Raw genomic sequence first — 24,658 nt, 5'->3', positions numbered from 1 at the left:
ATCCCCTGTTGACCCGCATTAGTCATAGTCTACCTGTGTTTAATTCCAAATTATGTATTTATACATGACTAAAAGCTGTAAACTGGTCACCACATCCTGAAAAGAACTAAGAATTTCCCTTTTGCTATTTAACATGCATGGTTAAGCTATAGACAATGTGTAACTTGTTCCCCAAGAGGACATAAACTCCTTTCAGCAAGGTTTCAAATTGCCACTACCACTACAGTGTTTATGTCTGAACTTGTACGCGGGATGAAAAAAAGAAGAGACTTTTCACACAGCTCTAGTCTTTCTGTTAAGCATCTTACTGTGCATCTTGTTAGCAAAGTTGTCAGTTTTATTGGAGTTTAAGGTTTCAACAGCACCAGTGTTGTACTTAAGCGTAACTGTGCTTTACGATGGCATTAGGGGCCTCTGTCAATGTATTTACAGCATTTTTCACACCATGGCTCTGCCTCTGAGCAATACAGCAGTGCATGCATATATTCTATATTCTGCTGCTCATGCACACTCATAGACAAACACTTTTGGTATATCAGGTCATTCTATAAAGTTTGCTTATATTTTGGCCTAGTTTATAGCAACACAAAACAGATGGCAGCTAGTGCAGATGGTATATAGTGCGACAGCAACCAGCCAACAAAGGCAGTGGTTCTGCTCTTTTGTTGCCTCTCTCAGCCGTTGTGAAGTAGTTGACTCCCACTGTGTAAATCCACGGTGATCTCACAGGCCAGGGGAACTCCAAACTGATGTTTATAAAGAGAGATTAAGGGTACCAGCATGAAAGAGTTTTGCCCTCATAGATAAACACAGACCAAAAATGAAAACAGGTTCAAGCACACCCAAAAATGCTTATGAACTGAATAATGGAAATAACTTTAAGGTGCTGGGACATAACACTATTCACTTGTCCTACACTCTTAAAAATAAAGGTGCTTCACGATGCCATATATTAACCTTTTTTGTCTAAAGGGTTCTAAATGGTTCCAAAGAACCTTTAACATTCTGTTTCACAAAAGGTTCTTTGTGGCGAAGGAAGGTTCTTCAGATTATAAAAAGGTAAGAAAGAGATGGTTCTTTAAAGAACCTTTGACTGAATGGTTCTTTGTGGAACCTTTTAAGCACCTTTATTTTTAAGAGTGTACACAAACTAGTTGTTCTGTTTGGACTCTGAAACATTAAAATATCTATGTTCCTGTTCTGAACATGAGGCTGTTTTGCTTAAACAAACACGGACATGATTTAATATTCTACTTTCCTGTTCAGAATGTGTTTGAGTAGACTAGACTACATTCCAAGTATTTGTGTATAAATAAGAGTGTGAGCCAGTTGAACCATCATTATTTATTATACATAGCATATTTCTCTCTGAAATGTTATTATTTTAAAGTGTAATATTTGTAAAATGAAATATGAACATATGGGTTTGTCTTCTCTAAAAATATTTTATATTTAATTCTCTATTTAAAATAAAAATTATACATATATACACATATGATAAAAATTATTTTATATAAAATATAAAAATGTATCTATATTATATTATATGTAATAATATTTTTTTTATTTTAAATAGAGGATTAAATATAAAATATTTTATTTAGATATAAGATATAAAATTTAAATATATAAAAAGAAAAAAATATATGAAATAAGGCCCACCCTCAAGCCAGTGGCAGAGCTTGCCATTTTTAATTATCTCATAAAAATATTCCCTGAACTTTATTAAAATATAAAGTATTTTTGTATTAAATAATTATTTTATGTATACAACAAAATAATTTAAATAATAAAAATGTACATACAGTACATGCATATATACATATGATTATATTATCTAAAAGCGTATTCACTCCCTGCCACTGACACACAACAGTAATGATGCTGTAGCTTCATGCTATATTTTGTTCTATGGATTTTTCCCCATTTCTGCTTTCTGTTTCTTTTCTCTGTCCCTCATCCTGCTGTGGTAAGTCAGGAGGTTTTGTATGTCATTGTGGTGTCTGCTCAGAAGCAGTGATCGCATGATGTCTGCAACATTACAGTCTGTGGTCAGCAGTCAGTTAGCCAGTCAACTGACAGATGGATTTACCAACAACATCCCCCAAACAGATGGACCCTCACCCCTGCATTATTAAAATTCATTCAAAGACTGAATCAGCTGCTCTCGTCTTGTGATTGCATCTGGGAATTGTTCATTCTACTGTCACCATGGTTATTTGATTGACTAGTGACATGCTGTTTAAAGCTGGTCCCATGGGGTTTGTGGGCAATTCTGGGGCTGCCAGCGCTGTAAGTGGGGAATTATTCTGGTTTATTAATAGCTTAGAGTGAAAGGTTGCCAGGATTGCCTTAATCTGATTTTATGACTGCGAGTCCACTACATCAAAGAAATGAAAAATAACCTTTGATTGCATACATATCAGCAAATTTACATTGTCAACACAGAACTGAAGTAGAGCCACACTTGAAATTCTCTTCTGAAGCCCCTGAAGACACAGATTGGGTGAAATGTTCTACAGCTTTAAGGATTATGTAACTACTATCAAATGTCTAGTTCTATCCCACCCATGTATTTAAACTGTGTTTACTGAAGCAGTTTAAATGCTTAACAGGAAGGAAACACAAGTGAAAAGATAGCAGATAAATCCAAATTTGATTTTGGTAAGTACATTAAATGAAAACAATCCAGTCCACCTCCCTTGAGCGTGCAGTGAAAGATATAATATCCTGACAGGCCAGAGTAGGTCGGATTTTGTTACATGCCTCACTACTTAAAAGTCACTAGAGGTCACCATTACCAGTCTGAAAAAACTTATTTCAACATGAACTCAAACTGCAAACATTGCAAATGAGATTTTGCTTTTATACAATAGCTCCATAAACAAGTTGATATAACTTACATCTACATTCCACCAATGGAAATAGTTCCAAACAGAGCGAAAGAAGAACTGTTGCTTAGCAGCGTTTCCTACCTGAATTAATCAGTTTTTTAACGAAAATTCCAAAACACGCTCCAAAGTCAATGGAATATTCAGATATATTTGTTTAAACAATTCAACAGAATGAAAATGTAGGCCTGTAGGCCACAGTCATAATCATCTGTTACATTAGATAATGCAAACATGTATAAGGCATATGTTGGTCAGATTTGTATTTTACTGTAACTGCTACATTAAATACCCTTTATAATGAACGTTTGAAAGTTTTTAATTACTGTAAATTCAAAAAGCATGTCTCCAAATACATAAACTTAAAGACTGCATACAGCAGATTTGCACAAAAATATTGCTGAAAAACAAGGCTTGCTTCATAATGTTAAACTATTACATTCATACAAAGAATAAAATGAAAGGAATACAGCATATAACATGAAGCATTTGTGTTTGATTCTCTAAACGGTGTTATGAAACAATATGTCATCTGAGAAACATTCAATATTATGACCTACAGGATGAGAGCAGACCAAGCAGTACACCAAACTTTGATTTATTTATTTATTTTAATATACGCCCCTTTAATAAAAACACTCACTTATAAAACGCTTTCCTCATCTCTGCACTGTAACATAACAGAACCTCCACTGCCCCCATCCAAACTCAATTCACATCTCTTTTTCATCTGTTCAAGGGCATAGTATCGCAGCATATGAAAAACTCCTGTTTGGATACAGAAATATTGATTATTACTATACTATAATCAATAATTGAGAATTATCACTCTAAACTGTATGCATGCATTGTCTATATCTGACAGGAACCTAATGAATTACATGCAAGCTTTCAGAAACGATCTAATAAAGAAAAACATACTGGTACCACAGCTTACTGTTATAGATCATATTATGTCAAACTGACACAAATGCATTCCATAACCAATCTTCCATAACTTTCTTGAGTAGGTAGCAATAGCGTATTAAAAGTAGCAATAGTGCAGTATCAACAGTGTAAAAAGTCTCACCAAAGCAGGAATTGATTATGCAGAACAGGCAGAATCTGGCCTCTGAAAGAGGGCCAAAACTGAAGAGACCCAGGCCCCACGTTGTGCCAAACAGACAAGTGAGACCCCAGATACTGAAAAAAACCATGCGGTTCTTCCTCCACTCAGGTCGGTTACGTATCTTTGTAGCCACAAAGAAAAGCATGACTATACCAGAGCTCACCACAACTGACAGTAAGCCAATAATAATGATGTAATGAGCCAATCTGCTATTGTCAGAATCCAACATCCAGCACCTAAGTGAGAAAAAATAAAAATAAAATTGCAAAATATATAGTACTGCACAGTTACATCTTACAAAGTAAGTCTACTTACATAAAATATAGACTGGTGACATCTTCACTTAGCATAATCTTCCTTAAGCCATAAAAATCACCTATAGAAAGCAATCTACAAACTAGTAGAGCTGGGATACCTAAAACAACAACAAATTACCTTAAATTAAATTTTGGAAAATATAGCCATTTTTGAATGGGTTCTGAGTACAGAACAATTTATGTTTTAACTAACTCACCAAAGCCTGACAAATAAAAAACCCATGAAGGAAGATTTGAGCTTGATGCACAGCAAACTAAAAAGAATGTGTGAAACATTTCCACAATCATCCAACAGAGGGTGCTGAGCAGAGAATAGTGCAAAAGCGTTCCTGTTATCTTACAAACGGTTTCATTTTCAGTATTTGCCAGTGTGCTGGTAAGACTAAAGCACAGGCAAAGAAAAAATGTTGCCACCACCAGACCACGATGCACCAGTAAGGACTGGTCTTTCCCTTTTCTGAAGTACAGGAAAAGCAAAACGAGAAATAGAAATTAAAGTGAGGGCAGATTCACAATCTACATAAAAGAATAAGTATTCCATGTAAGCCACTTAAGTCAGTTACCTGCGTTTACAGAGCCAATAGAAGAGAACCAAACAGCTAACTAAGGACACGGCACAGCCCACAGCAGTGATGAACGTAAGAGCCTCTAGATGGCGAACTGTAGCCTTCTGTTCCACTTGCTGAAGCAGTGAAGAGAAAGAGACAAGGTGTGTGTGTACAGTATCATTAAATTTGTACGGTGCAATCAGTTAACACACTGTCCCACTGGCTATGCATATTATTACCAAGGATGAAAGAAATATTCATAAAGTCTGGCTCTCAGTGAGAAATGTTATGAGTAAAACACTTATTTAATGTCATTTTCTTGGTAACCTGCTACTCACCACGAGAATGGCAAAGTATCTGAGATGATTACAGCAACATTCTGTCTCTGTGTCGTGGATTTTAACAGTCTCACAGCCGTCGTATCTCCATTTCACTTCATTATCTGCAGAGACACATTAAGAGAACAGTCAGTAATTGTGCTTCAGCTAGCATTGAAATATTTGTCTAACACTCTTGATGTGTCTATGAACATGAAGACTTGAGCACACCTCGTCTTGTGTCCCATGAAACACATCTTCTAGAAAGGTTAGGCTGTGAAATGAAATAGAAGAGGTTACGAAAAATGCATCTATAATTAGTTCAAAGAGAGTGGCTCAGCACATACAGTACACAGATTTATCATTGCTATTCTGTATGAGTAAATGAGGCCCTTGCGATTTAAATGCCAAAAACAACATCAGCAGTTAGATTTTTATCAGGCTTCACTTCACCAGCCTTGTCATGTGGTTTTCAGAGTTAAGGAAATGGCATGTTTTTAGTCTACTCGGTAAAAAATGATGTTAGCTATAGTTGGTGCTAAGCTTATAAATAGCCTTTTAACATCACAACTAATATGTTACAGCTTGAGAAAGTGAATATGCTCAAAAAGACGTACTGGGAGAGCAGAGTGATGAAACCTGATTCTGACAGGTTCTGGGAGGTTTTTGATGATCTCGTTCTCCACAGAGAGTCCAACTATGTCATCCAGAAGAACTGCATCAGATGATCCCCTCTACACAACACAAATATTGTTATGTCATACTGTATATTGCTGTATATGTTGGTAGGATAATGGAAGATAACTAATCCACATGATTTATTGTCATACCTGAAATAATGATTTGTCTTTGTAGTAAGTACACACCACTTTGGATGTGATCCTTGATTGGGATTTCAGACAGGAGGGAAGATAAACGGTGGGTGTCATGTTTGGTGCAACGGTTCGAGGAGCCTGGAATGAAACATATGTATTTATTCAAAATGCTAGAAAGAGACCTTCCTGTGACTCAAAGGATATTTTAACTTTGTGCTTCTAAAAGGTCAATGATATTTACTGGCAGAGTGAAATTGAGTCCTGTGAAACCTTCTTTAATCTCAATGATTGTGCTCTGAGCACAAGGTAGATCCACACGACCTGTTTTATTGGATTTCATCACTACTTCCTCTATCCTGCAAACACACAAACACGTGCATTTAGACATGATCAACACATGCATAAAAGTTAAAAGTTCTTATAAAAAAGTTATTCTTACACTTTCATACATGATAAAATATTTTTAAAATGTATAAGGCATACTTTCTAATATTTATATATTTAATGCACAGTCTGACTAGCTGCAAGTTGTATTCTGTATATAACTGTGTGACAAATACAAAACTTAAAATCCTAAAGTCTTCTTTCTGCTTCAGAAATGCATGAGCATACGTACACGTCAGATTCATATAAACTACAGTAAATACACAAATTGCACCTATGCCACAATACCACTACCTTTTTTATTTGAAGAAAAAATGCTTATTTATAGTATTTTGGAGGGTTGTGGAGGGTGTGTATATCCATTATGGTTATTAATAAAAACCACAGTAATCAATTATTTTATAACCACACAATATGTACCCTCCCATTTCGGCATTAAATAGCTTATGCATAAAATTATTAAGATGTCTTAGCATATCAAATGAACATGCACAATAAATGGGGGGTATATACAATAAATAAAAGATTGAAAATTGAAGATGTGTAATGTATTAAAAGTCAAACAATACACTTGGCAGTCCATGTATAAAAAGTGAGCATAAGTTAGTAAGCCATTGTAGCCAGTTCAGTTTCCTGTTTGCGGTTCAACCTCTGTTTTTCACTCATACTTAAGCTTGTCCTGATTGCGCTCTTATAGGCATGCACAACATCACCTATTGCTATCTGCATGATAGACCACATCAGTTCACAAGACTCTAAAGTAATAGTGAAACTACAAACTAAAATAAAATGATGATAGTCTCACATGTTTGCTCCACTGCGCTTCTGACTTGCCTCATCACAGAATTTCTCCTCTGTAAGTGGGAAAACAGAAGAAATATATTGAAACTAAAACTAATTACATGCTCAGAAATGTTAAAACTCACAAGTGAGCTCAGTTAGTGTATCTTTTTGATATCTGTAGTTCAAACATTCTAAAAAAAAGAAAAAAGAAGCATGACAGCAAAATGTAACATTAAATTAAAGTTTCTTACTGCAGTTGATTGTATCTCCTCGAAATCTATATAGTTCCATGACATTATAGCTGATGGTATCGCCGTGGATGCTGCCATTCTCGATACCATACAGAGTGGCAGTTTTTTGATCCTCAAGTGAGAGGTCAGTGCAGCAGGTTCCTTGAAGGCCATGTGATTCACACAGAGTGTATTTCTTTCCATTCACCTCCACTATCATCAGGTCCAGCAGCGGCTCCCAGAACACACAGAAATGACTTTGATTTTGAAGAGGGTTTGATTCTAGAGGAATGGATGAAGATCGCGTGCACTTGGCTGTGATACTCCCCTGAATTGAGAGCGTACTCTCATTGGCTGAAATCTCAATTTCCTTACAGCCTGCTTTCAAATCAGATTTGAGATTTCGGGATGCGTTGCCATGCCGCCATGTTCCACACATTTTAAAGTCTCTGTCATTCTCCATTGCTGAACAAAATATAGTAAAATATACATACATACATATATGATAAGCTGCAAACTTTGTTTGAAGAGTTCTAAAGCTATTTATTACAAACTATCCAAACTATCACATCGAGGGGTGGGAACCAGAAGGGCATAAGTGACATTTTTGGTGAAATGGAAATATATACATCAAATGAAAGCTCTTAATGAGCTCTTTCTACTGGGAAAAGTACTGTCATCCATGAGTGTACAAATGTGTATTATAAACAATTGAAATTAGTGCACAAAGTCAGATCAACCTATGGTAGAATTTTTGTTTTGGCTCTCCTGTAAAGTTGGTGAAATGTCACTTACACCCTTCTGGTTCTCACCCCTTGACATGCTGTTGCTGCTACATGGACAAGCACAAAATATGGGAAAAAAATAAATAAAATGAATTCATGACAAACAAACAAACAATAAATAAAATAAAATAAAAAGCTTCAAACTTGCTTTTACATATTTCATCCTGCTACTATCCTTTAATTATTTGTAATTTTATCCTTGAATTTAATTCTTTAGAGACACTTTCTTACCCAGAACCAAAGTGAACAAAAGAAAGCTGATCATCCACATTCTTACAGTCCTTGATATTGCTTCACAAATGGTGTGTGAAAAGCAACGGAGAATTCAGTTAAAGAGAGAAGAAAACATACTCAATGACATATCTTAATGGAGTCAGACATGGGTTTCCTATAAACATAATAAGTATAAATAAAAAAGAATTCCACTTGAAATATAAAAAAAATCTCATAAAACTTTGGTCCCCTGAAATTAAGCCATGGCTCTACTCTGTCACAGACTCGGAATTCTTGCGATAAAGTATCACAGTCACGGTCATAGGCCACATAAAGTATCATAATTCCTGCAGTTTCATGAACGAGAACACATACAGTACATGCATGTATACTCATATCTCTATTAAAAATGCATCAGTTTGTCACATAAACATGACACCTAATAATACTTGTTTCAGTTTTCTATTAGTTAATGATGAACAGTATCATCAGCCTTTTGTATGCATAACATAAAGTCATCCTGTTATAATGATACAAATGCCTTTACAAGTTATAACAGAGTATAAGGAAGACTATATCTGTCTGGATTTTAAGAAATGCCTTCAACCAAAATGTGTGCACAATATGAAAAATAAAGAAAGTTCTCTGACTAAAAACCCAATGAACACATCGAGAGAGATATCTACTCACTTGATTAACATATGCTGATATGTATCTCACTGATGTCTCACTCATCTGTTAAATCCCAAGGTGAGCCAACAACAAAGACAGAGACGAAGACAACTAAATGTAAAACTTCCCTCTTCATCGATTGTGGGTCTCTCAGGATGTTCTGTTAACACTAGCCTCACTCTCAGACCACAAGGTATTAATAGAACAGCAACAATCAAACAAGTCACATAAAAACCAACCCAAATCTATCTCCTTAGAAGCACATTTACAAGTAGATAGCAAACAGAAGTTTATTATTAAAGTATATCTGGGTGACCAAGAATTCAAAGCTGACAACCATATTTCACATAGCAGGATGAAAATGATAAAATGGTTGACATTTTTAACAGGGCAACCTACTGTTTTCATGTGGTAATATGAAAACACAGTTCAAAATAATCTCAAAGCAGTGAGAACTGGCCTGCTGTGGCCTTCTCTCTCTCTCTCTCTCTCTCTCTCTCTCTCTCTCAATTCAATTCAATTCAATTCAATTCAATTCAATTCAATTCAATTCAAATCAATTCAAATCAATTCAGTTCAGCTTTATTAGCATGACTGTGTAACACAATGTTGCCAAAGCATTAACATATATATACAACATAAATAACAATATAAATAATAATAAATAAAATCCATCTAAATAAATGAAAAGATAAAGTAAGTCAGTTTAGAGTTAATCATGTTTAACATCTAACACTGTGAATGGTTAATACATATTTAGCAGCTAGTGCAGCTGTGTAAGTAAGAAGGGCATTTTCTCAGTATCACTAAGTTCAGTAAATGATGGGATCAGGGCTTCAAATCTTGGGAGAAATGTTTCCCTCACATTGTGATATTTAGGACAAATCAGCAGAAAGTGTTTCTCGTTCTCTATTTGCTGTAGATCACAGTGTCTACAGATCCTCTGCTCTTGCTCTGTCCATGTTTGTCTATGTCTTCCTAAATCATGGTCACTTAATCTGTATTTGGAGAGGATTTGTCTTTTTTTAAATGGTCTAATCAATATATAATTGGCAAATTTAGTGGTTCTGTTTAGGGTTGAGTAGCATTTGGAGTTTATTATGAAGGTCAAAGTGTATTTTTAGAGATTCATCATGAGTGTCTTTCAGATTTTTGCCAATTTCTTTAATAATGGCTTTGGGGTTGTAACTGTAGTTAGTGAGGAGCTGGGTTTTATGGACTAGCTGAAGAGCGAGCGTGTTTAGAGGATGAGATTCTGCTGAGGTTTCATTGGCGAGGAGGGCTTTATATTGGACTGAATCAGGATCAGATTGATCCTCTCTTTCGCTCTCTCTCTCTCTCTCTCTGTGGCCGTTCTACCATGGTTTGGTTAAAGTCACAGTGAAGTAAAATTTCCTGGCTGTGAAAATGAACACATCTTGTGTTCCATTAATATAAATGTAACATTAATCTTCTTTGGAAGGAGAGAGAGGAGTGTGTGAAACTTGTGTATTTTGGGACACAGTTGCTAAGTGGAGTACAGGTGTGATATATTTAGTATGTGTCCCTGCTTTAAAATATTTTCAGTCTGAAGAGCACATAAGGAAAAATAAGGTCATTTATTTCCAGCAGTGGGAGGTGGTCCATGTTGTGTAAAGGATGGGTGTGTTCTTTATGAACCATTAACAGGAAGAAAACATTATGTAATCCCAAAAGGACGGCCTGGCAAATCTTTATCCATAGGAGTGAGAGAAAAATAGGCTACTTTTTCTTTTTTAGCGATCCCAAAATGATTAAAAATCAATTTGAAAAGTAATAGTGTATGATTTAGGCTAAAACTTGTTGGAGTTATTTCGGATGAATAAGTAAGTACCAATAAATAACTTGATGTCTAATTGCTTTTCAGTATGTTAATTCAGTTTACTTCAAGCCTGATTTTAAATACATCCAGAATTGGTTTACATGCTGGTTATGATGTTGTGGTCATTCTGCTATAACTGAGGATATGGCTCCCCCTAGAGGACTTTTATATCATTTTCAGGAAGTTTTTTGCCCATGATATATGATATAACGAAACATATTTTGTCAGCATGATAACAGCCACCTCTGTGTATGAATGTGTACAGACTGTTGAATAAATGCTTTAATTCAGAATCTGTATTTTCTGCAAAACTGTAATTATATTCCGCGCATTCTCTAGTGACTCGCTCTAAATTAAGGCAGTCTCACTGACAGACTCTCCCTCTGCTACCAAGTACAATGCTCTTTACACCCCTTCTGTTTTGCACTATATCCAGTAGGGGGGGATTTTCAGAATAGAGACGGGTCCTTCCTGACAATGATAGGAAAGAGAAATATCCAGCTGCTTTGGCAGGAGGCCTTATCTGGTGCCTGCACAGTTTGTTCAAGGGAAATCTACACTGCCATAATCAATCAGATCAGACCTTTTGCTTTGGACGTGGTGCTCATGTTTGTGGTGCAGAAGCTAAATAGATTCAAAAACTTTTCATTGCAGGATGAAGTCAGAAAATATGTCAGGGCTTTTTCTCTGTTACATTTTTTTTTTTGATTGTATTGAATGAATGGACGAAATGTATACCTTGAATACAATGTAAAGAGTCTGCCAAATGCATAAAACAATATAATACAAACAACACCATTTGCATTACTTCTATCCACATGTACACAATCATATAGTGCATACTTCATAACAATAAATAAATAAATAAATAAATAAATAAATAAAACTACAGAGATTTGATCAGAATTTTTTTTTTTTAAATATAATCATCCTACAATGACATATTATGGAGATATACATTTATATGCATTTAACATAAATAGACTGCTTTACTGTAAAAATTCTGTAAATTTCTTTGTGTCTCTGAATAACACTTATGTGTGTTTTTCCCTGCGAGCTCAATTTTCTCACTGTATAAACCATATGCAAACTTTTTTCTTTCAATAAACAGTTCTATTTCAATAAATTACTATTATTCCATACAGTATGTCAGGCTTTACAGGGTTAATCATTTTCTTTTTCTTTTTTTGCAGTTTTTGTCAAATTAACTGTAATAACTACAGTATTTTGAAATAAACTATAGCAACCTTATAATATTTCTTTAAGGCACTGTCAGCTTTCTCACATATTTTGGCAAAATACAGTCTATTGCATAGTGGTGTTGACAAAAAGCTTCCAGGCTGGAAGTTTGGTGACGGTGAAGGCGCCGCCCCCGTTCTGTTCGGTTATCCCTCCCCTTCCATCCTTTGCTCACATTGCTCTTCCCTTCGGTGGGAAAATTCCTGCTGGAACATCCACGGTGGATTTGAACTCGGGAATTGTATTGGAAAAGCTGGGATCTGCAACACACGCTGGAGGATTTTCTTCCATGTTCTTTCTTATATTGTTCAGGTATGTGCATGTGCTAATGGATCACGGCATGATAACAGATGTATTGTTGTGAATTATCCGAACAGCGGTGTCGAGTGACATTTAACACGACAGAAATGTGCACGCAGACGTCGTCTTGGACACGCCAAACTTCCCAAATATGCAGTTTACCCGTGAATTGCTACGCTGTTTGCCTTGAAGCTGATGCGTTGCTGTTACAAATAGTATCTTGTTGCGTTGAGTCACGTCGTTGGAAATGTAGTTACTAGATCCTGTGTGAATAAGAACTGTTATGGAGGTTGAAAAGGAAAAGTTTATGTAGGTTTTTATTGTTGTTCGCCTTTCTAATTCTGTTTTGTATAAGACTTTATATTAGCATTGTTTATATGGTATTGAAGTAAACAAGTGAGCGATAACAAAAGGATAAAAGTGACTCGGAATACAAGTTTACAGTTGCACTATTTGGAACAAAGTCCACTTCCTCTGCAATCCAGAGTCATTCATTCATGTTCTATAACATGTTAGAGTCTTAAATGTAATCCAATGAGTCAAAGCAGTTCAAATGTTGACTTTTGAGGAGTGGTGTTTTTAACTATACATTCTTTTCTGACATAATACAGAGTTTATTTAGTTCCTAAAGGCCTCAAATGCAATTCTCTCCCTCTGTCCAGCTTACAGTACATATCTTTGTGTCACTGACTGGCTAATGACAGTAGAAAAACGGAGCTTTTAAGACCATGACATCTGTTTTCCTCTGGGCTGGGTTGTCCCCTTTAACGCCCAGTTGTAAAACAGGTAAAAAAAGAAAAAAGGGGGCTTCCTCAACAGTAAAACAGCGTTAATTGGAGGTCACACAAGATCCATAAAGCCACAGCCAGGCTCACTTTTTCCACACTCGAAATAGCAAATCCGTGACCACAGAGAAATACATTTTGATGATATATCCCCTAATAGCTGTCAGAGGAGGGTTATCTGACAAATTTATAGTTGTCTGGGAATATTGATTCGCATCCCAAAAACACACATGCACCCGAAAGGATGATTTGTAAATTACATGAGAAAAGACTTGGAGAAATAAGGCATTTATTGCACATTTGGGATCGGAGTTTGACATTGTTTTTGTCTCTTGTGTCTGTTCTTCCTCCTCTGCATCACTGCATGAAAAGCGGAACAGTCAAGGCCACACTGAGCCTGGCCCTGTAGCCGCCCTAACCACGACCATCCCAACTGCAATTGCAATGACCAACAATGTTGTCAGGACCAGACTGAGTTGAATATAGTCTGTCAGTTCCAAGGATGTTGGCTTGGTGCATAAAATATCCGTCTGTCTTCCTGTGTCTTCAGAATTCCTTCAGAAACGTTCACCCAAAATTGAACATTCTGTTATTGTTTGTGTAACTTCAAATCATTTCATTTCTGCATTGCTTCATTCTGGGATACAAAAAAATATACATTTTGCAGAATCTTTATGCAGATCTTTTTCATACATCAAAATCTCACGGTGGCCACAACTGTTAAGCTCCAAGAAACGACACAAAAAGCATCATAAAAGTAGTCCATGTGACACATATTTTCCAAAATTCCTATATTACTTTTGAGCCCATATGATAGCTTTTTGTCAGGAACAGATGGAAATTTGTCATTATTCACTGACAGTGTTTCCCTCCAGTGAGTTGTTTATGAATCTGTTTATTGCGTCAGACTTAAGTTGTTGAATCTGAATTGTGACTTAAATTTTGATCTTTTACACTGACAAACCTAATGTGAGGCTTTAGAATACTTTGAAATCAACACATAAGTTGGTTGTGGGCTATTTTATGGTGTTTGGTTGAGTTTTTTGTCATTCTCGGAGCTCAACAGATGTGGTCCCTATGAATTGGCATTTTATGGAAAAAAATATAAATTAGCTGGATAGAAATAGAAATTACATGAAAGAAATTAGATAAAAATTAGCATTAGATGATAGCAAAGGTCAAAGAGCAAGACCGTAAACACCGTTAAATATCTAGGCAAGTTTGGAATGACATGAGCATGAATAAATAATGACAGGATTGTGGATGAGCTATTTCTTTAAATATGTAAACGGCACAGAAAACAGATTTTTTTTCAAGTTTGCACAGGAATTTGTGATCTTGGTCCAGCAGTGCTTTTGTAATGGAGACCTTTCTGTATTTCGGTGCGTCGACGGCCTTCATCAGCTTGATTTAATTACACGTCTTGTTTTGGTCTGGAGGTCAGACCTGCCAGACTCCCCCTCCCTTTCAACTGTCAACCTGGCAGTGGTCAGCAGATGGTGGATTGCTTTGTGAAATACCTCCGTAAGCCACCGAGCCTCCCTCTTTCTCAAGGAATTTGCTTCGCTGATGGTAGCGCACCAAGCATGGAGGCAGCTAGCCAGACAGACGGAAGGTGAAAAAGCACTATTGCCCCTGTGTTTCTTTTCACTGAAAAGAGGACAACTCGTGTGAGTGGTTGCTATGGCGACCACACATTTTCAGACGACTCGGACCCATCTGCTTGCAGGCTGCACGTAGACTGAGAAAACGGGGGAACGAGAGCGGTTGTGATTTTCATATAGGGTTTTGTGTATGTGCTTCTGTATGCTGTTTGATTGTGAGAAACTGCTCGCATACGAAACCCACATCATTGTTTTCGCTTCACGAGCAGTTCTTTTTTACATAGGGTAGCTAAATCAAACCGTTAATGATTTATATGGTAATTTATGATTATTTTATGCAGGTTTTCTGTGTTGAATGTCTTCGCTCTTTTCTCAGAAATGCAGCTTCTCTAGCTTGCATGCTGAATTGACAGTATAGGCTGTTAAAAGCGTTCTGGTGGTGCACACCCATCCTCGAACCTCACCTTTAAAAATCTCCTCAATCTCTTTTCTGGTTCCCTGTCTCCTCCTCCCGATTTCACGGGCTGTAATCAGTTGTGATAGTTTTGGAACGCTGGCTCTGACTGAAGTGTTTCTGTTTCACACAGCTCAGGCATGTGTAGACAGAATTAAATGGCTACAGGAGATCTGGTGCTCCTAAATGATTGATTCATCTCTGAATGCAAAATACAAACTCTTTGTTAGCAGATCAGCAGGAAACCAAAAAGCGGTCGTCGAAGAATAGATCATTGACGTACGATCTGACAGCCCTCTTGAGGTACCTCACACCCCCACCGTGATAATTACGGCCAACTCTGAGGTCTGTGCGACCGCAGAACTTTTATGCCGTCTCTTGACAATCCATAGCATCAGATACAGTTACACATTCTCTGGTTGTTTTGTAAAATCACGTTGAGGGTCAGGATTTATCTGTGGAAGCCCATAATTGGAAGTGGCAGCTAAGCTCATGATTAGCATTTCTGTGATGTGATATGTGTCGGTGTGATTGGTGCAAGTGTGCTGTTGGAGCCTCAAACCTTTGTGAAAATCAAGGGGATTTTTTTTGTTCTACAGCTGCACTTTTTTCTGTGTATTTGATTTAAAGAGATAGTTCACCCAAAAATGAAAATTCTGTCATTAATTACTCATGTCATTCCAAACCTGTAAGACCTTTGTTCAACTTTGGAACACAAATTAAGCTTTCTGACCCTCCATAGACAGCAAGGAAACTACACATGGACTCTCGTGAAATACATCATGGTACTTTCACGAATGGCGGCGGACTGACCCGGAAGAGAAGAAATCGTTGAATAAAGTCAATAAAGTTATTTTTGTTTTCTTTGTGCACAAAACGTTTCTGTGCATTGATCGTGGTATAGTTCCCTTTCTGTCTGTGGACGATCAGAAAGCTCTCGGATTTCATTAAAAATATCTTAATTTGTGTTCTGAAGATGAACAAAGGTCTTACGCATTTGGAATGACATGAGGGTGAGTAATTAATGACAGAATTTTCATTTTTGGGTGAACTATCCCTTTAAGTTAAAGCACATTCTACCTGTAGAGAGACAACAATGCATGATTAGCACTTTTGAAAGTTTATTGGTTGGAAAACATCTGCTAAGTCAGTTTTAAATTGCACCATGGTGTGCTTGCCTTTGGTCTAAAGGCCTGATGAAGTAAATGATTCCTAGTGTTTATTTTTTCAAAAAGTTAAAAAAATACTTTATTGAACCATTTTATATTTTTAGATATTCATAGACGGAGAAGTGGTTTTGCTAAAATATTTTTTTAAAGAGAGATTATTTCAAACCATTATTTCTTTTCAGTATTGTTTTAGTAAGACTTTTTTTTTTTTTTTTTTTTTTACACACTAAGAGACCAGCATTCTGGATGTGGTAAAATTGTACACCATATCTCTGTATGGGATTTTCCAGCATTGGATTTATTTGTGTAATTCCGTTAAAATAAACATTTAGCCAAAATCATCTATGAATGATTTGTCTCCTACATTTGCAGCATTGTATATTTCAAGAGCTTAAATCTGTTCCACAGTGCTTGATGTTATTTTTCTTAAAAATAATACCAGAAAAAATGTGGATGTATTAAAGGAAAGAGCCTTAGAATTCTTAAATCAGACTGGCTTTTTGTTGGGAAGTGACTGGTTTTAGTATTCGATATCCATGGAATGGGAGGATAAGTTCTGTCAGCTCTGAATTTGATGCATGGGATTTGGATTAGGACCTGCGATAAGAAACACTGCATTCTCACATATTGTCGCCAGATACCTGAACTCTGTTTTTCTTTCTCTTTTTCCACCGTAATTTATGTGTGTGGGATTGGAGAATAAATGTTCTATTAAGAATTGCCTCATTCATACATGAAGAGTGTTGTGTCCTGTTATGAACCGGCACTTGTGTTAATAATTGCACCGATATTCTTCCCTCATTAAAGCTTTACGCCCCATATCACTGGTGACAGTTTGACATATTGCAATAGTCACAGATTCTGCATCGGTCTGCAAACTATTCAGATAAGCACTGGGCAAGCGAACTGTGTTTGCACACAGCTAATGTTTTGTCAGCCTTTGAGGCCTTTTTTCAAAAGTTCCTGTTCTTTTGTCACTTCTCCAGCTGTGTCTCTGCGCTGTATATTATGGTGGTGACCTCAGTGCTAAAGTTAAGCCTGGTCAAGACCACACTAGCTGTTCAGAAAGGCATGTGGGAAAAGCAGTTGTTTGCAAGAGTGGAAACTTCATAGTTTTCTTTTGTTTGACACGCAGCTCCTTGCACATTAATTTGTTACAAGTTCTCAATGAGACTGTAAATTCATGTTAATGGGGCAAAAACCTCTAAAAGCTGATTGTGTATTTCTGATTGCTGTTGTTTACCTGGACCCCTGTGTGTTGTATTGCAGGCATTCTCGATAAAGATCTTTGGCATTTTGAAGTTGCAGGAAGGAAGTCTGATAGAATGGGGGTTAGAGTCAAAAGCATGTTGTCTCAGGGGCCCATGACGACCCCCCGTACTCTCCTTACTGTAGAAACAACTGTTCATGCCGGCTTCAGAGTGCTTATAAGTCACCTTTTGGCCCCCAGTTCAGCTGGGAATAAATGCACTACATCATTGGATATTCTGTGCCTTCCTGTGGCCAATTAGCTTGCACCCCGGGCCCATAAGCAGTCTGCCAGATGCACCATAGCAGTGGTCTGTGGCTTTGAGAGGGAAGGGCTGTGGCATACAGCCTATGAGTGGTTATTAGAGAGGCCCCTCTCTGAGTCCACACAAGCCTAGAGATTTGCTGCTTGACCTTCATTTAGACTGCAACTGGACTTGGGCCCCTCAAAGCCTGTAACGTTCAAGAGTTTGGATGTGTCTTGAGAAAATATTGTCCAAAACTTTCAAGTTCCAACTTTAATAGGATAATTTACCCCAAAATTCTTTGACCGGAGAACACAAAAGATGCTATTTTGAAGAACTTTTTAAACTGTTGACCACTTTGAAAATGTCAATAGGGTCCAAAACAACAACAACTTTTATTGCCTTTTTCAAAACGGTCAAAAAACAGATGAAAGTTTCTTTAAAATGTCATCTTTTGTGTTCCACAAGGTTCAAGTCAGAACCCGAACCATATGTTTTGCAGACATTCTTTAACATTGAGTATGATTATCATACTTTAAGAGGGTTTTGAAGGCTTCGGCCTTGACCGGATGATATCTGGCATGGGACTGGCAGATATTGCGCGCGCTCATAAATGTTAGAACACTTTTGTATTGTTCCGTTGTACTGCTGAGCATAGATGAGAAAACCATGACAAGGCTTTATTTTGTGCTGGCGTCAGCCCTAAGTTTAATAGTTGTATTAGAAGGGCTGTTTCTTTAGATACAATCATCTTGAAGGCCCAGAGGTGTCTTCAGATTTCTTTTCACTTGCTTTGTGGTTGACTGGGTTAAAGCCAGCTGTCCGTTGAGATCACCATTGCGTTTGCTTGGCAGGAAGGCGTTTCGGTTGTGATCCCCACTGAACCGGACCTCACGGACGATGATTTATGTTAGCTATCATGTGAGATTCAAAAAGACAAAGTCTGTCTGTTGTTGAGTGGAATGAGGCTTTTTCACAAGCTTGGCAACTTAGCGATAAAACCTTTCCTCTTGGGAGTGCACATCACACTTTCTGGTCTTGTAGTTTCTCCTCTGTTAGGCCATTAGCTGACATATTTACAGTGCTTTTATGGTTAGTCACAGATACAGCGCAGTCAGTGTTGATTTGTCATGTCGGCACATGAGTTTGTAGACTTTAGGTTGACTGGGAAATTGCATATTCGTGCCTAATAGTTTATTACACACATTATGTTTAATTAAAGTTTCTGTCCTGCATTCTGAACATTTTGAACATAAAACCCAAGACGGATTCTCAGGGTCAGTTCACCCAAAAATGGAAAGTCTGTCTTCATTTACTTAGCCTCATACCAAATGCATAAGACTTTCGTTCTTCTTCTAAACACAAATTTAGATATCTTTAATAAAATCTGAAGGACTTGTTTCTCATTTTTGAAAGTTGATTCACCCAAAACTGTAATACTTTGAAAAGTTCATAAACAGCTCACAAAATAAATCCATATTAACTGAAACATGATCATTTTATATCATGAACAGATTTAATTTACAAATTCACATGAGCTTAACTGTACTTGCTTTGTGTGCGAGAACAAACCTCACCTGGTTCCAATTTACCATATTTGATGTGATTTGATCAATATATCCATATTTACGTTGATCAGTATTATTTATGTGTAAATAAAAGGCTAAATGAAATCTGTTAATCATATAAATGTCTCTTCAGAAGTTATGGGTTTATTTTATGATCTCTTTTGAATCATTAGAATTCTGGGTAAATAGACTTTAAATGAAGGGACAGAAATCTCTCAGGTTTTATTAAAAACATTTTCCTTTGTGTTTCAAAGATGAACCAAAGTCGTATGGCTATAAAACACCATGATGGTAAGTAAATGACAGAATTTTCGTTTTTAAGTAAGGAAAAAGCATTGTCAGTCTGAGAGCAGTCCCCTCGGTGAGGGGTTTTTCCCTGGATGTGTTGTCGGAGGATGATGGACTTTGCTTATGTGCTGAAGTTTTGTGTCTGTTTTGACTTTTTTTTTTTGCCCCCATAAACTTTCCATTGCAAATTGTGATGTGACCTCCAACCTGCTGCTCTGTCTGAACAATTAATCTGATTGGTCGGTTAAACAGTCTGCCTTATGTTTTACCATTTTCCACTTTGTGTATCTAAACGCCAAAGTGGCTAGAAACAATGCGTTCTTTCTGTCTAAAATTAACATACGTTATGGCTGTGTTTATAGCGCTCTGTCCTTTAATCAAAGGAAAGTATGTGAGAGAAATGGGGGTGTTTGTTTTCTTTCTGGTGGATGGGTTCTCCTGATGGCTTTTGTGTTCTCTGGCTGAACCACAGAATGATTTAGATGATTTAGTCTCTCTTTTTTTTTTTTTTTTTTTTTTTTTGTCCATTCATAACCAGAGCTCACTTCAAATGCTGGATGATTATTAAGAACGTGTAAGTTAATATACCTCTGTATTATCCTGTATTATATTTAAATGACCTTAAATAACTTAATTGTCTCAATATGTCTGCAGTTGAAATACATTTCAGTATAGCCTTACAATATTTATAGTTCATGCAATATTTTGAAGGTATTATTTAGATCTTTACCTACCACAGGCATCAAGTGGAGGTCTTTTTGTGTTGTGCGTGTGTGTGGGTGTGCTGTTGTGGTGTATCATGTTCCTCATCTGATCCTCATTAGTGGTGGGGAACATGAGGAGTCTGTCTGCGGGACTGTAGACGGTCTCATCCTCTCTGCATTTGTCTTAGCCTTATGTTGCACTGTACCAACAAAGAATGACTGGGACCCAAGCAGATGGCCTTTATAATCCCTCTGCATTGTTTTGAGTGTCAATTGTTAGTCACTTTGTTTCATGAGCTTGAAACAGTAAGAGAGGTCAAGGAGCCTCTTTTGTAGGGCTACTCGATTATGACAAAATTTTGGTCAATATTGTAATTACGATTATTTAGGACGATTATTAGTGGGCCATATGACCAAAAAGATTTAAAGATAGTGATATATATCAAATATATTTTCTGTAAATAAGGTTGCTATGACATCTACATTTTAGAGACCAGCAAATGTCACAATTCTCAATACCACAGCCGAATACCAGAGTAACAATCTTAGTGAAAAAAAAAAAGGTCCTCTAAATTATTGAAAAAAATTAAACTGCCAGTAATAAAAAAGCAAAGGAATATAATGCCAGTACTAAAAAAAGCAAAAGAATAAAAAAGATACAGATGAAACAAACTGTGCTTTGTTTTTTAATGCAAGTCTAAAGTAGCTATTCAGTTAACAGCCTACTAGAGAAATTGAATAACCTAATGTAAAATAAAACAGCATAGTCTTCACTGTAAGAATTAAACTTCCTTTGTTTCTTATTAAAGCTTCAAACGTCCTTCAGTCAAGAGCAGTGTGTGATTTTTGTCTTTGTCTTTTGTTGTTTGATTAATATTAAGCACACAGTCGAAGCAGGAATATAGTCCGCTGTCACTTTATGAGCTGCACGGATCCAATTTACTGTTACACGTGTATTTTCATTCTCAACTCTTTATGTTCATTTATTACATAACCGATGAGGGTTTACGTGAATAATCACTAAGCGACACATTTTTGCGTGTATTTGACCATTTAGGCACTAAAAGATGACTCCACAGTAATCTTCCCAAGGAAGCGCAAGTTCTCTTTCACACTTCTAAAAACATAAATAAATCTAATCAACTTAAATAAATCAAGCACTGTACGTCCCATTTTGCAAAAGTCTCGTTACATGATTTTACTGATTTGCACGTGAAATTGGGCTTTTGTGGAGGAACGAAAGAGCACCGCTGGAAAGGGGGCGGGATGGGGCGCAATTATATCTCGATTACTGTATTTTCATAATCGTTGGAGGCCGAAATCGAAAATCGATACTGAATTTAAATTAATCGCACAGCCCTACTCTTTTGTGTCTAAATTCCACTCTTTTGAATCCAGACTGTTTGACTCAACATGAGGGGTCATGAGGGTTGGCAGATCTGCCTCAGACCAGGATGTTGTAGGATGAAACATCTGTTATGTGTTGGTTCAAAAATTGGTACATAATAATATTAATTTCTATTTCTATTCACCTTGAAATCATACCCTCGAAGCACAAATACATTCTTCTGAGTCTATACATAAACACATTCCTAAAACAGTTATTTGTTCTTAAATATTGTTTTGCTGAAAACTTTATTATGAGACAAACAGCTCAGAGCTTAAAGCGATAGTTCCAATATCAGAATATCCAATGATGTAGTGCATTTATTGCCAGCTGAACTGGCCCCTGCTGCAGGGCCAAAAGGTGACTTATAAGCACTGAAAGATAAAACTGAAAATTCTGTTGACATTTACTCACAATCATGTCGTTCCAAACCTGTTTGACTTTTGTTTGTGTAACACAAAAGACGAATAACGTTCGCAACCAAACCATTTTATTTCCACAAAATATCTTAATTTATATTCCACTGAAAAAAGAAACTAATACAGGTTTGGAAGAACATGAGGATGAGTAAATGATTACAGAATGTTCAGTTTTTGGTTTAACTATCTCTTTAAGAAGCACCTTGTTTGCTTTGATTTTAGATGGGTGCAGAGATCTCAGCACTTTTGCAGCTAGAGTAAGCAGCTCAATGATATCACCTCTCTCTCAGGCCCTCATTCTGAGGCAGATCTATGCTTTTGAATAAGTAATGGCCATCTGACACTAGTGCAGATCGCCAGACAGCCACCAGCTTTGCAACTTGACTTCATCCTGTACTAAAGGAATTCTGGCATCCATTACTCATCCTCATGTGTTCCCAAACCTGCGTAGAATATGGAAGATTCATTTTTAAAGAATATCTTGGCTATTTGATGTGTTGTCGAAAAGAATTTGGTTTATGCATAGCCAATCTGAAGTCCATTTCCAAGCAGTCAGATATATAGTCACTCAGATCTGAAGTACGGAGTGACTGATGGCTCAAAATCAATAGCTAGCTTACTGTGTCTAATGTAAATCACTCGTCAGTCCAGTTAACTGTCCGCTGAGTCTAATTATGGTGTTCTCTGTGTCCATCACATCAGCTTCAGCACTTACACTGCAGGAATGTAACAAGTTTAGCCCAAGGACAGGATCAGAATCTCATGTGTTAATTAGTCTGTGCTCAGTGTCCTCATCAGTCTACGTTTAGAACTGTGGCAAAGCAGCAGGGGCACATTATAAACCTTATCAGCCTGGCTCATAAATATTAATTAGGTGAAATTCTGGGTGCTAGCCAAATTAGGATTACTGCTTACCGATTGTGCATTTGTTCATTTATTGCCAGTAGAACAGGTTTGCAAAGACATGTGATTGATCTTAAAGCTGTCATTTTATTAGGCATGCTAATTTATGATCATTGCCACTGAGCAGGCCAAACGAAATGCTAAAAGTATAGTAATTATTGCTAGGGTTGGGTTTTTTAATTGATTTACAATTTGATGGACTGATATTGATTTATGAATAGAGATGCACCGATCGACTGACCAGGGACTGGAATTAGCTGATTTTCCGCATAATCGGCCAGAGTGAGTGTGTGAGAGAGACTCGTGCAGACATCAAAACAAATGAGCGCAACAGCGCACACAGAAAGTTATGGATGTGTACTGCTGTTAAAAAAATTAATTTAAAAAAAGAAGATATTTATACTATATGATTTGGGTAAGCAACATTACACGACCAAGATGTTTCCCAGAATATCAACACGATTGCAATGTGACTAGGGATGTAACGATTACCGGTTTGACGATAAATCATGATAAAATTCCCCACGGTTAGTATTACCGTTTCATATTTTAATTATCATTAAAACCGTATTCGATTACCACGATTTGAACAACTCACGATAAATAAATGCTGTACAGCATAAAGCAGCGCGCAGAGTAACTTAGTTTCATTTTGAGTGAAAATAGGGCGGAAAAGCTGGGAGGTTTTAAAAGAGTGCTAAGGGAATTATACATATGAATATATGAATAAATTAATTGTATGAATGTATCTCTGAAGGTTCTGACTGTCTACAGAAACAATTCGATGACATTTTGTTTTCATCTTTGCAAAATGCACAATACATCATTTATAGCCTAGGGTGAAGTCATTATGTACGTTCACAATGATTTGGGACAAATATAATGTAATTTAATAGAAAACTATGTGAATGGCGCTCTGTTCCGCGGCAGGATTTTCTGTCGGCTGTATTTAAATGCGCGTCTGGAGATTTCCGCTCTGTGCAGTGCGCAGTGTCACGTGTCAAAATAAACAACACGTGCTGTCAGTGATTTCCGCCTCTAGAGGCCGCTCTTGTACTGTATAATGCCAGCGGACCCTTCTCAGCCACTCCAGCAAAGGTTGCAAACCGGAAAACTATCGGCATAGATTTGTGCCGATAACCGATAGCAGGCAATCAACTAACGGTGCCGATTAATCGGCAAAACCGATAAATTGGTCGACCTCTACTAATGACTGTTTTTCCTCAATTTTGCTGATGAAAATAGTTCAAATCAAAGCTACAGCAGAACTGTTGTGTCTCCCAGCAACAAAGTGGTATTTCATTATTGAATGAATCCACGTTTTTGAAAGAACTGAGTGAGTCAATGATTCAGTAACCCATTCATAAAGACAGTCAATTCCCTGGTTTCTGAATGAATCAGCTATAGGGCTGGGCGATATGGCAAAAAATTTAAATCTCAAT

At 36.9% G+C, this 24,658-nt stretch overlaps 2 protein-coding genes across 4 annotated transcripts in view; one reads left to right on the top strand and one right to left on the bottom strand.

Moving 5' to 3' along the window:
- Positions 1–3,194: 3,194 nt before the first annotated feature.
- LOC131544385 (adhesion G-protein coupled receptor G5-like) lies at positions 3,195–7,903 on the bottom strand. Of its 3 annotated transcripts, XM_058782556.1 has the most exons (13): positions 7,415–7,903; positions 7,186–7,234; positions 6,238–6,352; positions 6,012–6,134; positions 5,799–5,915; positions 5,413–5,455; positions 5,203–5,306; positions 4,880–4,998; positions 4,658–4,773; positions 4,514–4,570; positions 4,315–4,414; positions 3,961–4,235; positions 3,195–3,659 (listed from the first exon to the last, which is right to left on the bottom strand). In XM_058782556.1, exons 1-13 carry the CDS (start codon positions 7,887–7,889, stop codon positions 3,535–3,537), a joined length of 1,818 nt encoding a protein of 605 aa, XP_058638539.1. In that variant the 5' UTR covers positions 7,890–7,903; the 3' UTR covers positions 3,195–3,534. The 3 variants fall into 3 exon arrangements, with proteins under 3 accessions (XP_058638539.1, XP_058638538.1, XP_058638540.1); XM_058782555.1 differs by having other exon boundaries at positions 4,514–4,773; positions 7,415–7,902; XM_058782557.1 differs by lacking the exons at positions 4,315–4,414; positions 4,514–4,570; positions 4,658–4,773 and having other exon boundaries at positions 7,415–7,900.
- Positions 7,904–12,298: 4,395 nt separating this feature from the next.
- Positions 12,299–24,658, top strand: part of ccdc102a (coiled-coil domain containing 102A) — a 75,752-nt gene continuing 63,392 nt past the window's right edge. Inside the window, exon 1 of the mRNA XM_058782946.1 lies at positions 12,299–12,454. The gene's annotated coding sequence lies outside the window, so the exon portion shown is untranslated. The remainder of the gene's footprint in view (positions 12,455–24,658) is intronic.

The sequence above is a fragment of the Onychostoma macrolepis genome, chromosome 07 (assembly GCF_012432095.1).
Source record: "Onychostoma macrolepis isolate SWU-2019 chromosome 07, ASM1243209v1, whole genome shotgun sequence".
NCBI lineage: Eukaryota > Metazoa > Chordata > Actinopteri > Cypriniformes > Cyprinidae > Onychostoma > Onychostoma macrolepis.
This window is presented reverse-complemented; position numbering and strand designations above follow the sequence as displayed.